Source organism: Gossypium raimondii, chromosome 3 (genome assembly GCF_025698545.1).
Source record: "Gossypium raimondii isolate GPD5lz chromosome 3, ASM2569854v1, whole genome shotgun sequence".
NCBI classification, from domain to species: domain Eukaryota; kingdom Viridiplantae; phylum Streptophyta; class Magnoliopsida; order Malvales; family Malvaceae; genus Gossypium; species Gossypium raimondii.
This window is the reverse complement of record NC_068567.1, coordinates 59587180-59606069: the sequence shown is the minus strand read 5'-3', so window position 1 is coordinate 59606069 and position 18890 is coordinate 59587180. Positions and strand designations below refer to the sequence as shown.

At 31.3% G+C, this 18890-nt stretch overlaps 1 protein-coding gene across 1 annotated transcript; it reads right to left on the bottom strand.

Annotated features, from left to right (window-relative positions):
* On the bottom strand, nucleotides 1-18536 carry LOC128039996 (uncharacterized). The gene is made up of 7 exons (XM_052628961.1): nucleotides 18353-18536; nucleotides 18117-18178; nucleotides 17858-18013; nucleotides 14544-14602; nucleotides 13233-13476; nucleotides 265-373; nucleotides 1-215 (listed from the first exon to the last, which is right to left on the bottom strand). The coding sequence occupies exons 1-7, from the start codon at nucleotides 18534-18536 to the stop codon at nucleotides 1-3; spliced, it is 1029 nt and encodes a 342-aa protein (XP_052484921.1).
* Nucleotides 18537-18890: the final 354 nt, after the last annotated feature.

Below are 18890 nucleotides of genomic sequence, written 5' to 3'. Positions count from 1 at the left end.
TCAGCAAGTTCCACCTCCATTGCCACCAATACCATTGCCACCTCCATCTTTACTAGTACCATTGCCATTTGCATATTTACCGGTACCATTGCCACCTCCATTGTCACCACTTCCTTTAATCCCAGAACCACCACCATTTCCTTCAATCCCAGAACTTAGAACTACCACCACTTCGTAAGTTGCCCAACATACTTCCATTGCCTTCAATCCTAGATCTACCATCATTCTCAGCTCAACCAACACTTCTTAAGTTGCCCTGCATACCTCCATTGCCTTGAATCCCGAAGCCTATCACTGTTCTTCCACCACTTCCCAGTAGCAGCTTGCCTTCCATTCCTTTCATGTCTCCACCTCCACCTCCACCTCCATCCAGCTATTGAAGACAGTTTGGTTCCTAATCAGTATCACATAATGAACTCTGCCATCACATTCTCTATGATGTTATTTCATGAAATAAGAATGTAGCTTCTATTTACATTTTACATATATAATAAAGTGTGGTGTTTTTTTAAGTTATTAAATTATTAAAAATATATACATGATTAAATGTTATATAATCATTTATAAAGGTATTCTAATCGATGCTATCAACTCCACCATAGTTATACTTCGAAAAACCATATCATAATCACATTCATGCTTTGCCAATGAGTGATGTGATTATTTTACTCCCAAACTCAATTCAACCCCAAGTTTGAGTTAGTCTTATTATTTTATTATACTTGGATTTGAGAGTTATTCAGTATAAATTAATTTGAAATATTTTCATTAATTAGTCTAAGTAATTAACACGGTTAATAATTTCATTTAAAACATTAAAGTGAGCTTTTTCTTAAATATATACGTTACTATAATTAGTAATTAGTTAGAAGGTGATTAAGTAATGATTTAGTTAGTCCAAATAATTAATGTGATTACTAATTTCAAGTAAAATGTTGAGGTGATTTTTCCTTAAAAACATACTCGTTCCAACTAAAAAAATCTATGTTAGTATAATTAGTTAAAAAGTGATTAAGCCATTATTTAGTTAGAAGTGATGATTTTAAGAAAAAAAATACACGATGTTATTTTACTTGGCATAACTAATAATGTTAGCTATTTAAGATAACTAATGACATTATAAAAATAAATAAAGTAAATTATGTCAAAATTAAAATATAGGGTTGGGCATAATAAAGAAACTGGAATCAAGTAATTATAATTTATTAAAACTTTTAAGACCCAAAATATGAATTTTTAATTTGTTAATTTATGTCAAGAATAAGTACTTGTTTTAGTGATTAGGGTTCTTGTGTATTGTTGAAGCTCTTGGGTTCAAATTTCATTTTTAAGAAATTTTATTATTTTTGTCTTTTATCCTTATCTTGTTCCTTACAACTTAAATACTATTTTTGATCAATTTGTGATAGAATGAGTTTACTAGTTCAATGATAAGATGTTAATTTATCTTTTGAGTCTCTGCAGGAGTAAAATTGAATTTATTTTTGTTAGCCCTTAATGTACTGTCGAGTTGGTGGTGTTGGATTCGGTTTTGAACTCTTGAAAAAAGATGGTAGGTTAGTAGGAAGTCCTGTGTGATTTCGTCGTTGGTGGGTTGAAAATTGAATTGTTGAATAATGGATTTTACAACAAAAAATCGTGTTTTCAAATTGGATTCGACTAGTTTTATGAGTAAATAATTGACAAACTCATCAAAACATCTAAGAAAGATAAATTTCTCAAATAAACTCAGATTTTACTAAATAAATGCAAGTATCATTTTATAAAATCAACAGATTCTAGATTTTTTTTTAATGTATCGCCATAGCATCTCCAGATTTGGTCATAACGTTTAGGCCGAGTTTGGAGTATTACAAAATTATTTTATAAAATATAAAATTGCAAAAATTATAAAATATATAAAATTACAAATATATATATAAATTATAAAATGATTATAGACGAAAAAATTATATAAATTATAAAATTATTAAAATTGTGAAAAGCATTTAAAAGTACTAAAATAAAAATTTTAAAAACATATAAATTATGAAAAATATTTAAATATATAAAATATTATTAAAAATATTATAAAATATAGAAAATTGGAAAAAATAAATTATTTGAACTAAAAATAAAAATGGTAAAAAATTAAAATATTTAAAAACATAGAAAGTTATTAAAATATTTTAAAAATACTAAAACATATAAAATATTATAAAAGCATAAAATTTATAATAAAAAAGTAAATAAAACTATATGAAAATGAAATTATAAATACTAACCATCATTTGATCTCTAAAGATAATTATCTTGCTCGTCCCAAAGCTTGCAACCGTTTTTTGTTCATCGTAATCAACAAGAAAGTGCCTTGAGATGCAAACTATACAAGAGAGTACAATAAAAGACCTCAATATCATTTTCATTGTTTTGCAATAAGTTTGGATTGGACTATGTTGAATCCAACTATAGAAGATATTAACCCAAACACGCTCTTGAACCATCGCTAAAAATGCCAATTGACCAACTACTTTAAGAGTTCACTCCATTATCAAATAAGAACACATGTGTGGAGATAGATTTCAGTATTTCATCTAAATCTCCTTTCTTGATAGCATGGTGAAAATGAGTTTGGATTGGAGTGTCTTGAATCCAACTATACAAGAGATACTTTGCTTTATGTACATCATAACATATATGATGCTACTCACAACATTGAAAAAAGGACACATTCTATTACACAGGCCTTCACATTTTGTAATACAAGTATGAATTGACATGTTGTCTTGCATAACCCATAATGATAAGCACCAACAACATGTCACCCACATAAAATGACATAGTTACAAAATTTTCTTTCCTTGAGTAAAGTGGTCTTTATCAATTATGATTAAATCAAACTAAACAGTTTCTTAATAATAAAAAAATAGCATACCACTATCTGGAAAATCGCTTAAGATCATAAAATTGATCTTCATAACTTGCCCAGACTATGCATTTGACCTTTGTCAATGAAATCTACTTTGTCTGTGTAGATTCCAGATTTTCATTTGGAAAAGGTAGCTTTTACATCTGTTTGACCAACTCCAAACTCCAAATATCTAAAGTTAGTATATTGGAAAAAATAAGTGTGAAGGTAAATCTCACAACAAGAGAGAAAGTCTATGCATAAGAGGATTGCAAATCAGTTTACAAAACCGATTCCTAGAGATTTTTTAAAGGAATGTCAAAACTCTAGGATTGCAAGTTGAATAATATATTCTTGTCCTCACTTGAGTTAATGTTGATAATGATTAATGCATTCAAAAGTTGTTGGAAAATTTGTAATTTATGGGAACTTTGAGGCATATTTTCAATTGGTAAATGTTGAGAGTTGAATCATAAAATTAAGATTTTATATTCTACTCCATGAGACCTTTACAACGGTATATTATATGCTCAAAATGGTTGAGTGATGAATGAGAAATTTGTGCTCAAAATAAGCTACTTGTGAATATTTGTTGAGGAAAAGAAAAACTTAGATCCCACATTGGTTAAATACCAAGTGCGAGATGTGTATATATATGAGAACCCACATAAAATGATTAAGTTTGGAATCTTGCTTTGCATGTAGGAAGGGCACAAGTCCAAACTTGTTGGGGTTAAAATGTGTATTTATTTATTTATATTTATATATTTTTGTTCTCTAATCAATTTGATTTATGTTCAATAATTTAAATATGAATTATTCACTTTATTTTATTTTTTATATATATTTATTTATTTATATTTATATATTTTTGTTCACTAACGTGTTTTGTCCAACAAAAGTTTAATACTTCGCTTCATGAAAGCATATACAAGTATATATATGTTAAGTACATATATAAGATTAAAGGTATGTCAAACAGATGATTGACCTTCTTACACAGACAATCACCTCTATGGCTTAGTGGTAGATAGAGATTATGACCGAAAGTGAATATAAGATCCCATATTTCACTTTATATGTCTTTTATTCCAGGTGAAAGTCTTGTTGTTGAATCTATTAAGAAAATAAAGTTGTGGACTCGAGTTAGATACTAAGTGTATTTGAATTATCACCTGTATGGTATTTATTTTTTGATAAAGACATACACTTCAAGGAAAGTGAGAGTAATACCATAGCATGTGTTTCATACCACGTGTATTATACGAACAAAATGGGTAATAGAAGATTTGATCTCTGCTTCTATGTTGTGTGAAACCCATGAGATCAACTGAAGATTTATACTAAGTACCCTTATGACCTTTAACTGTTTCTTGAAGTTTTACATCAATATTAGCTATTTTAGTAGGCTATCGATGATCATGTATGATTCAATCTAACGGGACATATCTAGAGAGTAGTTGAATTGAAATAGAGAGATTTGAGGAAAAGGAAAGAACATTAGAGTGTCTCATTTAATTGTATTCACAAGTCGACCAATTATGTTTTATATTGTGAACATAATTGTGAATACAAAAAGTTTATTATATCATTGACAGCAAAAGAGATCATGGGAAACTTTGAAATGTGGCTCAATGAATCTAAGGTACTGCATATTAATTCTACTCATACTTATGAGTGGCTATATATACCTGACAATTGTATGGCAGTCAGTATGTTGGTCCCATGACTTATTTTTAGGGGTGTTCAAACAATTAACCGATCAGTTAACCGAATCGAATTAGTATCTTTAACCGTTAACTAAATCGAAATATTTCGATTAATTCGGCCGATTAATCAAATTAACCGAAATTTATATATTTTATTTTTTTGGTTAAAACAAGTAAAAAAAACATATCAAAAAATCGATAATATTCATTTGACCGAATTAACCAATTTAACCGAATTAGTAATAGTGTAATATTTAGTAAATTTAGTTAATTCGGTTAATTACCCGATTTTGACTTATAAAACAACGAGTAGGTTGGTGGATAGAGTGGGGATTAAAAATAAAATAAAAAAGGTTGAAAGTGTTTTTCTTTCTAAAAATTTAAACAACTTAAAAGTGTGGTTTACAATGGATTATTTTTCTAGTCTCTTGAGTTTGGATTATTCATCAACGATTCAATGTGCTTCTTAATTTTTTAATTATACTAAATTAAGTTAAACTCTTAATTATCTTAACTAAAATATAAAATTGTATTCAACTCATTTAATTTCAATTAACATCTAAAATATGATCAAACATTTCTAATTACCTTAACTAAATTAAAGCTTTAATTATTAGCATATCATTATGTTAATCTATCTTTTATGTCTAACTTATCTAATTCGGCCCTTAATTTAATCCCATAACTAAACCATAATTCAATTGTTTCACAAGTTCAATATCAAATTATTTACTTTTATTTTAAAACAACTTGTATTAATATAAATTTAAATGCATGAATTAATATATTTTAATTTCTTTACACATATATAGGAATATTTTATTCCTATAAATATAATCTCAATCACAATTACTTAATTTCATTCACTTCTTTACTACTATTACATTTAGAGCTGTGTATCCCGGGTAAGAAAATTAGTTTTAAAATATAATTTTGTATCGTTTATACTACTTTTTATAATTTTGTTCATTTTTATATAATTTTATAACTTTTGTAATTTTTTAATATTTTATGATTTTCTAACATGGCTTTGAAGACCCTTTAGCCAAATTTAAAATAATTAAGATTAAAAAATTTTAAAATTTAGTTTAAAATATCAAATTTTATACTACCTAGTACAAGCCGATATTGACCAAAATAGGTCGAAACACACCGAAATAATCAAACATTTGGTACTGATCAAAACCGAAGCAACACATACAGATCAATACCAGTATTGTACCAACTAATGCCATTTTAATACTTACAAGAAATTTGTAATGCTTTAGGGATGCCATGAAATCTTTACTTTTTATTAAAAGAATTTGGCTTACCTAATTGGCTTATGACAATTAAGAGAAGGACCGATTTGAATGATGACACTCCACTTTTACACTTTGCCTTAATTAGTTCAATTTTAACTTAACAATATGTTCAACTTTTTCCTTTTTCTTAGGTTACCTCATATTATGAAAAAGCACCTCCATTGGAATCTAAGATTTTATTAAACAAATGCTTTAAGCAATAATTGCAAGTGTGGACTTAGATAACCTAGCAATTAAATCAACTAGGAGTTGGGATGCTCTAATCCCATTGAATTACTATAGGATATGTTGTGTCAAACCAATAAATTAACCCAAGTAGCCAACTTACTAATTTTTTGATTTATGTATTCTAAATATGTTTCATGTCAAATTTGGACCAACATTTAATGTTCAAATTAATGTTAAGTTGCTAATAGTAACTTCCTCAACTCGGCCTAAACGTTAAGACTGAATTCAAAAGATTACATTGGCTACCGAAACGGCCTACTAGAACTATCGGAGTTTTTATAAAATAGTTGTTTAAAACATTTGCTTATTATTGAAGAAAAACTTTGCGTGTAATCATGTTTTCACTAAAAAATAAAATTTTCCAAAAAAACAATGGATTTTAAAGTTTAGGTAGTAAAAATTGATTTCCAATTCATTTACTTTTTTCAAATTCTTATTTTCATGATATCGTAGCGGAAAAATGATATTCAAAATATATTTAATGATGGAGAAACCATAATTTCATGCATAATTAGTTCAAAATCCATGTTTCAATATCCTAATATTCAAATTAAATGTCATGCATGTCAAATAAACCCAAAACTTAAGTCTCGTGCCAAAGTTCGAATAAAACAATACAATTCCAAATAATAGAAATTATAATAATAAGTCTAAAATACTTTTAATAAAAAAAAATATTAATCTGAGCCAAGACCTTCCAGATGTTGTGTCTGTGTCATAACCTGGTGGGTTATCTATAAAGATGGAAATTAAAAGGGGGTGAACTGAAGCTCAATGTGAGTCCAATCACAAGAAAATCTGTGTAACACAGTGGTCAAAGCATACGAAATAACAATTCTTAGAATAACCACAATCGTATAGCAATTCACAGTATCGGTTTTCCAATTCAACACTTCACTATAATATTTAGAATCCATGGTTTGTATGCACATGTTTATGAATGGCAATGCAATTTCAGTTTATCAGAAAAGGTCCTACCCAACTTCACTGCACACCACACTATGAGTTCCCCAGAACTCTTCCATCCATACACACTGAGTTGTGGATAAATCACCACTGATTTGTATATAAACTACCACTTCGTTGTAAAAATTACGGATAAACAACCAGTATTTTTAGATAAAACATTTGCAGATAAACTGCCACTGGGTTTGTGGACGAGCCACCACTAGGTTGCAGATTATTAAACGGTCACCCTTTCTCCATACATATTGTCCCACCCCATGCAGTGCAATATGGCATGCTTTGTAACAGAACAATACAAAAAAAATAATAGACATGCTTATCATGCATTCAGTTCAACATTAGCAGTAGACATGCTTAACATGTACTCAATAGGGTGGTAACAGTATTATCATTAATAGTTTATCAACATTACAATGACAGTAGGCATGTAATATTCACATCTCATACAATATAAAAATAGGAATTTAGTCATTAAATCACAGATTCTAGAATAAACACAATATCAAGGACTTAATTGGGAGAATGAAAACTCTAAAATAATTCAAGGGATAAACGAGGACTAAATTGAATATATGATAAATTTTTGGGTAAAACTGTAAAGCAGGGTCACACGGCTGTATGGCTAGGCCATGTGAGAATGGTAAGACCCTGTGTAAGGGTTAGACGGTCATGTAACAGCATGATTCCATGTGGAAAATGATAAACCTTACAGGAAAGACACAATCGTGTAACAGGCTGAGGCCGTATGGTTCATGAAGTCCCTAAAATCTACAGGCGCACATGGCCGTGTGGCCTTAATCCTACACAGATCACCACTGATTCACTTGGAAAAGACACACACCTTTCACCACAGTTCCGGTTGATGTTATTCACGCTTGATTTTGGTCTGATTCACCTAAATTTGATTTGTTTCTTGGCAAATATAGAGGTGCTATTGACGACAATTACAAAACTAATAGAAAAATAATTTAATGAAAGATGATTTGATTCAAGAAAGAAAAATAATCAACAACAATTATGATAAAAATGTGGTGTTTGTAACATCCTGAAACCCGATCTAGAAGTTTTGACCTTGCAAGTGAGGGTTCACCAGTGTTTCAAAAAACTAGGGTTCGCAAAAGGGGATACCAGTAAGGAGTTCACCAGTGTTCTAGCGAATAGCTGCACGCCAAATGATGTGGTAAGAGGTTCGCTAGATTCATTGAAAGTTGTGTTCGCCAATCTGTTTAACGAGCTGGGGTTTAACAATTGAGTTACAAACTGGGGGTTCGCCAATCAAAAGTCAAGTTAGACTAAACTTAGGAAATAAATATATTGTGTATCTAGGATACTTTTCATGCACGTAACCTTCTTTTAAACCGTAGAGGGTTCCTAAGTCAAATAGGGTATCCTAAGATCACTAAGATACTTACTACCTATAAATACAATCCTTATTCTAGGAAAAATTCTTTCATCGTTATTTTGTTGTCAAGTCTTTGTTCTGAACCGAATTCGTAGCAACCAAGGTAAGCATTTTTCCTATTAAGGTTTATTGTCCAGAAAGCTAGGTTCGCTTGCATGTGTGAAGTTCGTAGGTTTTGTTTGTTGAAGTAATTTGTGTGTTTATGCATGTTACGAACAAACCAGACCATCTACAGCAAGGATAAAGGCAAAGCAAAACTCATTTAAATTTTCAGTTTTATCGATGAGTGGTTAAGAATTGCCATAAGTGTGGTAACTATCATGTTTTTCGGTATGAATGCTCAGGTTTCGTAACTTGTGTGCGAACTGTTATGTTTTCCAAAAACCTTTTTTTAAAAACTAAGTTCCAAGAGTAAGTTTTTTTTTCCTATAAAACTATGTTTTTAAAAGTTTTGATAATTTGTTTTCAAGATATGTTTTAAGCTATGTTTTAAAGATATGTTTTACGTATGCTCCTATGCAAGCCTATGTTTTAAAGCATGTTTTAAAAGTACAGTTCTATAAGCTATGTTTTTGCTAGCTCTATGTGCTAAGTTTCTGTGCGAGTGCCTTTGTGAGCTTATCTGTTGGATATATTTGTATACCAAAGGATTGTGAGTATTCACCAATAAGTTTTGTGATTTGGGCATTGAGGCTTTGGGACATGTGGAGAGATAAGGGAACGCCAAGCTATGCTTCATTCAATGGGACATGTTGGTGTACAAGAGAGTGTTTAGCTTATGTTACACTTATGGGACATGTTAAGGACTCTTTGAGTCATTCTGAGGCGTTATAAGGAGATCCACATATCCAACAAAATAAGACAAGATAAGATAAGTAAGTTAAGAAAAGTACGAGAACATATTTTATATTCCTCAGCCATTCCGATAAGACAAGTATGTGAGCATGTTTCATTCTATAAAAGATCCATTTTCAAACAAGAACAAGCTAAGTTTTTAAGTATAATTTTCAGTAAGTACATGCGAAACTATTTCCAAACTTATATGACTTTATGACAAGCAGGTTCTATAAAGTGGGTCTCGCACATTCACTGCGAACCCAGCATTCACTGCGAACCCAACACGCGATACGATGTTTTTTTAGACTAAGTCTTCTTTCTATTTTAAACTTCGTATTTTAATCATACGCTGATGATTCCTGATTATTCACCGAGTTCGTAATGAACTCACCCACTCTTCTCTTACTTCGCAGGTAAGTAACTCGCCAATGGCAATAGCGAGGCTATCTCTGAACAAATAATGCGAACCTAGGGAAATAGGAGATGGGGTTTTATTTATGTGGGTTTAGATTTATCATTATATGATTCTGTTAATGAAACAATTTCCCTAAAGTTTAAGTTTATTCTTTTAATATTTTGCGAACCATGAAGTTAAACATTTATTACTAATTTCTTCTCAGCATGAATATACTTTGATGTTTCTTTAATTCTCCTAGCATGAGTACCATGTCGCATTCTTTCAATTTTTCCAAAATATGTATTAACATCATACGCGAGCCAATTTTTTTTGCGAAGTGTTATTTTCTGCGACCTTTGTATGTTTGCGACCCCCTATATGCTTGTGAACCCTTAGGTGCGATAACCTTACTACGTAGCCTTACGTAGTAATTAACATGTGAACCCTTCCCTCATTTTGTTTGATAAGGTTGCATGATTTACATTCTATATGTGATATTATTTCACTGTTATGCTATAACTTATCATAACATACGTTGCAAGTAAGTGGTGTGTTGGAGGTTAGGTTGGGAGTTGATGGAGAGTCACTTCGGTGGCTAATGTAACTCTCCAAATTTGGGTCGAACCTACTCAGCCGGGTTTTGGGGTGTTACATTGGTTTTAAGCTTGCATGATTTACATTATATGTATTATATTATTCCATTGTTATTATATAACTTATCATAATATACGTTGCAAGTAAGTGGTGTGTTAGAGGTTAGATTGGGAGTTAATGGAAAGTCACTTCGGTGGCTAATGTAGCTCGCCAAATTTAGGTCGAACCTATTCGACTGAGTTTAGGGTGTTATAGTGAAAAGAAAGGAAAAGAAAAGAAATATAAGAGAAATATAATATGAGTAGAAATTTTACAAGAATTTGAAAAGAAGCAAAACTAATCCAAATGGGAAAAGAATGATTAAATAGCTAGGGTTTGAAAACCCTAGGGGTGGCACATATTGTCGAAATTCAAAAGAAAAATGGGAGGGGAAAAAGGAAACTTACACCTAAGATCTCTAAGATAGGGGATTAACACTTAACCATTGGACCTATTGCCCATTTCTTATTTATTCTTAATTCCTAGTCGTATATATTTTGAGTGTGACTTTACCCTAAAACTAAGTTGCCAAAAATAAAAAGGAAGGAAGGGAACTCGAACTTAAGTCTCTAAGGTGAATTCTTTAACACTTAGCCATTAAACCTAGTTCATTTCTTATTTATTCATTTCAATGAACCTTCCTATATTTAGGGGTGTGACACTAATATTTTAAACACCCAGTTAGAATCATTTGAAGTTTAAAAACTTATCTAAAATTAGACCAATAAAATTTAAAATATAAATATGATTTTTTTTGAATTTATTAAATAATGGATTGTTATATTATATTCTTATTGTTTAATTTATGGATTTCTTTTCTTGTTTCTTTTGAGATTGATTAATGATGTTTATTGAAGAACATTTTATATTTGATTTATTTAATCTCATTAGTTTGTATTTGTCTCTCTCTTTTTCTTCACGGAAAGTTGTTGTAATTATAAGTTCAACAAATAATAATTAAAAACAAATTTTAATTATATGATGGAGAAGGTTATGTTAATTATAATTATAAATTATTTATAAATTTAATGTATATAAACATAAAATAGTTGTATAATTGAATAATTATTTTTACAATACTTGATATAGTTATAGTTTTAAGAAAATATTTTATAATTAAAATACTATTATCTTATTCAAAATATTGAGATTGATATTATTGAATATGATTAATTTAGGCTTGTATAAAATTTTATAGAAAATATAAGTAAAATATAATTTATTTAACTCAGGGTAAATACAACGTAATATCATTATTTATATATTGCACTTTGGTACTTGAAGTTTCCAACCATGTATTAGCTTGCCCCAATTGTTAACGATGGCGTCACCTAATTCATATTTTCTCCAATCAGGAAAGAAGGGAAATAAAAATATTGGAAAGTTAAATAACTAATTTTCTGCAAATTTCTATCTTTTTGGAAAAACTTTAAAGCTTTCCATATCTTTTAGTTTTAAATTTATTTCATATTTTTCTGAATTTGTTGATATTCTTCTGTATTTTCCTTTTTTTTACTATTGAAAATTATTTTTTTAAATATTTTCAACTTTTTATATTCTTTTGTATTTTCATTTTTTCCTTTTTTAACTATTGAAAATTATTTTTAATTGATTTTTTATATTTTTAAATATTTAAAAGTATTTTTAGAAATTTTGTATACCTTTTCATGTTTTTTTCTGATTTGTTAACTTTGTTTGAGATTTATCTAAATTTGTTTGACAATTTCTTGTATTTTATATATTTTTAAAAATAAAAATAATTTTAAATTTCTTTAAATTTTATATAATTTTACATAAATTTTGGATTTTAGAAAATGATAGTTTTATATTTTTCAATTTTTGAATATATTTCAAGAAAATATGAATTAAAATTTTTAAGTGATACATAGCTATTTCCATTATTAGCTAATGGCGAAAGATTCCTAGATATAACCATTTTTGTAGCATTCAATTATAGAAAACCAAATGTGTGGTTTGGGTAAGAAACCCAGTGGTCTCATACCTCCAGAGGTGATTAAGATTAGATAACCCACAACTAGGAACTTCATCTCCTAATCCCATTCAATTACTTTTGTTCTATCCAACTTACCATTGTAGCTCTATGGGGCAATTAGTTTAAATGTTAAATTAGTATTTACATCTTGAATTTTTTAATTTAATATTATACCAAACATTCTAGTATCTAAGCTTGGGTTCAAGGTTTAAATTAAATATCTAAACTTGGTCTTTTTAGTTCAAATAATTAAGCACTAATTTGAACTAAGAAATCAAGTTCAAGTATCTAATTTAAATTCAACTTTTAAGTTGAGTTCAGGTATCTAAATTGAACCCTAAAGCCAACATGTATAGTTATCTAATATTTAAATTTGATCCACCTAATTTAATTTTTTTAGTAGAGTGCGATAAGAGAGTTAGTACTTACACACCACACATACGCAACTCAAAAAATATTTATTTTTAACTGGGGAAATAGAAAGATATAGTTCACACAAAATTTAAAAGCATTTAATTTTTAACTAACATTAGACAAATGGAAATGGAAAGACTCATTCAGAATATTTTTAAGTTTAAGGATGAGTCTAATTTATCTTCTTCTTTTTTTTTTTCTGGTGATGACAGATGGGTGAGAAAAGGTAGTCTGCTAAGTAGGGGAATAATATCTCAAACAAATAATTAAAAAAGTCTTTCAAATGTGGCTATAAATACCTGAAAAGCAATCCTGCTTTCCTCAAATCTTCAATCTTTAGTTCATCTCTCCAGAAAAAATGGCAGGTTCCAACGTTTTCATTTTATTAGCTTGTTTCATTTTGTTGGGTTTTTCAAGCATGGAGGTTAGCCTAGCAGCTCGAAATCTTCAGCAAGTAACTACTCTTCCACCATTTCCTAGAGTACCAATTCCACCACTTCCTAACCTTACCCCCATTCTTCCACCACTTCCTAGTGTACCAATTCCACCACTTCCTAGAGTACCAATTCCACCACTTCCCAGATTACCAATTCCACCACTTCCTAACCTTACCCCCATTCTTCCACCACTTCCCAGCTTACCAATTCCACCACTTCCCAGCTTACCAATTCCACCACTTCCTCCTATATTGCCTTGAATCCCAAAGCTACCAACAATCCCACCATCTTAGCCTAAGCTTATCACTATTCTTCCACCACTTCCCAGCAGCAGCTTGCCTTCCATTCCTTTCATACCACCACCTCCATCTAACTATTGAAGACAGTTTGATTCCTAATTAGTATCACATATATTACTGAGAATGAACTCTGCTATCACATTCTCTATGATGTTATTTCATGAAACAATGATGTAGCTTCTATTTACATTTTACATATATAATAAAGTGTGGGATTTTTAAGTTATTAAATTATTAAAAATATATGTCCAAAAATATATACATGATTAAATGTTCTATAATCATTTATAAATGTATTCTAATCGATGCTATCAACTCCAACATAGTTATACTTCAAAAAATCATATCATAATCACATTCATGCTTTGCCAATGAGTGATGTGATTATTTTACTCACAAACTCAATCCAACCCCAAGTATTAATATATTAAACTTTGTTGACACTTTATTTGCTCCACTTTTATAGAGGGTGAGATTCAATTATTATATTTATATTTAATCCTTTTATTATATTTATATTTGAGGTTTAGTCTTTATATTTTAATTTAAATAATTTTCTCATCTACTTTTACTATGTCAAATTGTGGCTTTGGTCCTTTTATTATACTTGGATTTGAGAGTTAGTCAAGATAAATTAATTTGAAACATTTTTCATCTACATTTATAACACAATTAGTTAATCTAAATAATTAACATGGTTAATAATTCCAATTAAAACATTAAAGTGAACTTTTCCTTAAATATACTCATTCCAACAAAAATATGTATGTTAGCATGATTAGTTAGAAGGTGATTAAGTAATGATTTAGTTAGTCCAAATAATTAACATGATTAATGTACAAGCCCAATTTTAGCCCGGGCACAAAACCGAAAACAATTAAACCCCCCAAACTAACCTACCAGCCCAACAAATACAACCCCAACTATCCAAACCCTAACAGCCCAAAGCATCAAATCAGAAAAAAGAACAAGTCAAACCCTAGTGCTACAGCGCCGCACCTAGGGTATTCAGACCCTTCTGCCACCACCGTCAGCACATCCCATCGCCACCTGCTTCGCCTGACACCCCCACTTGCCCACTTGCCGCATTAGTTACCTACAAACAATAAAGAGAAAGCAAACCACAACACAAGGGGGAAGATATAGGATTTTGTATTTCGGTATAAAAATCGATTGTAAACCATTGTAATTGGGGGGGTTTTTTTTAAAAAAAACACAAAAAAACAAAGAGAACTAAAATAAAAGCAGAAGTCAGATTTTTTAAAGGTGATTGTTTTTTTCTTTTTTTTATTTTTATTTTTGAAACATTAAATAATAAAAAAGATTTCTTTTACCTAATTGACGACGCCGGAGTGTTCGGAGTGTCGGAGGGACGATTCGGCGTAAAAAGGATAGCTTTTTAGCTTTTCGATCGCCGCACATGGCGGCGCTGGCGTCGGCGACCGGCGGACGGCGTGACGGGCGATGACCGGACCCTTGGCCGGAGAAGAAAAGGGAAGTGAGAGCATTTTTGGTTTTTTTTTTCTCTGGAAAGTGGGGAAATGATTTTTTTGGAAAATTTTTTTACTTTTATAAGCGCGTAAAACGGCGCCGTTTTGGCCCATCTCTAAAACGCTCAAAACGGCGTCATTTTGGCCTAACCCGATCCAACCGACCCGACCCGCAAGCAAGATCCGCGTGTTTTTGCAGAAGGGTTTATTTCGCAATCAGTCCCTCCACTTTTGAGTCGCTTTCAATGTAGTTTTTTCATATATTTGCAATTTTGGCCACAAAATTTTTCTTCTGTTTTAATTTGGTCCCTAGACCATGCACACGCGCCTCATTGGAACGACGTCGTTTGATCAACGAGGGAATATTTCCCTTTTTGGTCTTTTTCCTTTCACACACGTTGTGATTTAGTCCTGTTTGTGCTTTTCTTTTTTTTAATTTCGACCCTAAAACTTTGTTTATTTTTAATTTAATCCCCAATCATTATTGTAGTCATTTTACTACTAAATTAATTGTTTAAATATTATTAATACTATCATCATTAATTTTGTATTAGCATTTATTATTATTATTTATTCGTTTACACCTTTTTAAATCCAAAATTTTGTTTTATATATATAGGCATGCATATATTTTTATAATATACGTACACATTTTTTATATAATTTATATATATACATACTTATATATTCTTTTGTTTATCTTATAATTTATATATTTATGTACACATATATATATGCTTATTATTTTGTATGTTATTTATTTGTCCTTTTATTTGTCTTATTTTCGTTGTTATTGCTCGTATTATTTTTACATCATCGTATTCATTTTTGTTTTATTACGCATATTGACACCGTGTTTCATTTCTACCATTTCGTGTTAGATTAATTTTATTCAATGCATAAATTATGATTTTTGGATAAGCAAAATCTCGTGTTTAGATTCGAGAAGGTCGTACCCTAACTTACTGGGTTTCGATTTTCACAATAAATCTAAATACATGAATCTTTTCAAACTCAAGTTTTAAACGATCTTGAGAATTAAGAAGAGATCGTGTCCTAACTTATTGGGCATGATCCTTTTTTTTCCTCAAGTTTTTAAACGATCTCGGGAATTAAGAAAAGATCGTGTCCTAACTTACTGGGCATGATCCCTTTTCTAAACTCAAGATAATTAAATATCATTTTAAATAAGTAAATTTTGGCATTCATTCGCACATCGGGAATTCAAGACATTATGTTCTAACTTATTGGATATAAGTCTCTTTCTCGATTAATGTGAAATATGTCCTTTTCTCGAAAATTTTCAAACATTTCAATAAAGGATCGTATTTAAAATCTCTTTAAAGTTTTCAATCTTCGACACTAAGACATTAATTAATCAACTAGGTACCAATTTTGGGCGTTACGAGGGTGCTAATCCTTCCTCGTACGTAACCGACTCCCGAACCTATTTTTCTAGATTTCACAGACCAAAATCGTTGTTTTAATAAAATTAAATTGTTTATTAAAAATAACCACTTTTCAATGTGGCCCGATCACACCTCACAGAAAAGGATTGGTGGCAGCTCCCATATTCGTTTTCATTTTTAAAATCCAAGTTGACCCTGTTTTATCAAAAAATGGTGCCAACAGCTTGGCGACTCTACTGGGGACTCAAAATAAGAGAGTCAAGCCACGAGTTGATTATTTTTTGTCTTTTTGTCAAAGATTGAAAACCTAAATTAAATATACAATCCCTTCGTTACATTTTATCCGTCTTTATTATGATCTTCATCATTGTGGTTTATAATTGTTGTGTTAGTTTAAGTTTCGGTATCTTTCTGCACATTGCATTGCATGACCGTTGGTCACACCCTTTTAAGTAGGAGTGAGAAACTACGCCTTCGTGAGGTTTTCACCTCCGCATGGGATAGTGAATCGCTTCCGGGATACATCCGTACCTATGTCTTCGTGAGATTTTCATCTCCTCATAGCCATAGGGAAATGTATTCCCCTGAACTGAACTCGGTCTATATGAGCCTGTGATGGGTGAGGATCGAGGAATCTGCTAGTTCTGGTACCTTTGCTTTAGAACCAAACCACATGTATAAGGCCTTAGGAGCCCGCCCTAGTTAGAGCCACTTCAAACCCTTAGTGGTTACCCGAATAGGTACTCTATTTTTCTTGTTTGCTTCTGCTTTGTACTAACCCGTTTCGTTTTGTTTTGGTTATAATTGCATTGCATTTTCATCTTAGAAAAAATGTGTTGATTCAAATTTGATTACTAAATTAGAAAGCTTGTCATGGAAAACGAATTTTTTGATAAAGTGGAAGATAATATGGCTGCCCGAATATATCCCAAGAAACATAGTAAAAGAAGGGTGATGGAAAAGTACATGACTTTACTTCATGGCCCGAAATTCAAGCTAATTATTTGAGGGTCGCCGACATTCGGACTTCCTTAAAGAAGCTGATGAGCATTACGAGGATGGGCAGACGATGGATCACAACTAGGATCAAGCAAGAAGGAGTTAGTAGTGGCATTTCGTGAGATTCATTTTAACATCCGGATGAAAAAAAAAGATCGATGTTGTTTCTTAGAGTATGAAGGCAAGGCCGTACATGCATCCGTTTTATGTAAAGAAATTTGTTTTTTAGTAAAGTTTTTTAAATGGAATTGAATCAGAATCAATGTCTTTTTGCATTCATGCATCTGTAGTACATTTCATTCCATGCATCAAATTTCACTAAAAGACCCTAATTAAACAAAATCATTTCAGAGTCAATGGAAACTAACCTACCAAACCAACACCCTTGCGTTACCCGAACAGAAACTAAGGGAATGGACCAAAGGTTAGAGAGATTAGAGCAAATGCAAATACAGATGCAAGAGCAATTGACCAAATTTCAACAAGATATGAGGGATCAGCTGATAGAAGTCCAAAGAAATCTGAGGAGCCAGTTAACCTAGTTATTGGATAGAGGGTTAGAAAAAGGAACAAACCCAACGGTCCACTTTGGAGATGATAATGAAGACCCTGCTCATTTTTCAGGCTTTACCGCAACAAACATCCAAGCACAACCAAATACATATCCACAAAGGGTAAGTGTTAACATCCGACCATAATACCAGACCAGTACCTCGACACCAGTGAATTTCGCTACAGGCTCAGGTTCTAATCTTAGGGGCAATCTAACTAATCCTGTTGTCATTGATGATCTAGCGGAAAAAAACAGGTGAGAGTAGAGTTCTCAAAACAATTTGAAGATCGTTACAAATGGAAAGGGCGAGAGTTAAACTCCCAAATCAATACTTTAAAGGCCCCGAAAAAGAATAATGCGGGTAAGTATAACGAGGGTTATTCAAAGCCGATTACCGTAAGCCAGCCAAGGACGGTTATTATTGGCCATCAGATCCCCCCAAGACAAGAATCTGGCACAAAGCAAAACATTGAGAAGTCCCAATTTGACCAATCCCAATGTCGTACTGGGAGCTGTATCAGAGTTTATTTGACGTACATGTTGCCTCCCCTTTCTACTTGAAGCCTTTACATCTGCCATACCCCAAATGGTACGACGCGGATGCATAATGCAACTATCATGCGGGAATTACGGGGCATTCTATAGAAAATTGCACTGCCTTCAAAAAGTTAGTTGAAAGATTCATCACTATGGGCATTATCAAGTTCGATGACTCATCTAATGCAGAAAAGCCGCTACCCAATCATATCGATAATGGGGTGAATGCAATGTATGAAGAAGTGTTGGGAAACGTTCATATCAACGCCATATATGATGACGCAATTGAAAAGGGATCTTGTTAGATACTCGCCCTTATAAACTTGGGAGTGTTCTGAATAATCGGACTGCAGAAGAAATCCCTGTAGTATTTAGAGCTTGCTCAGAGTAATATTC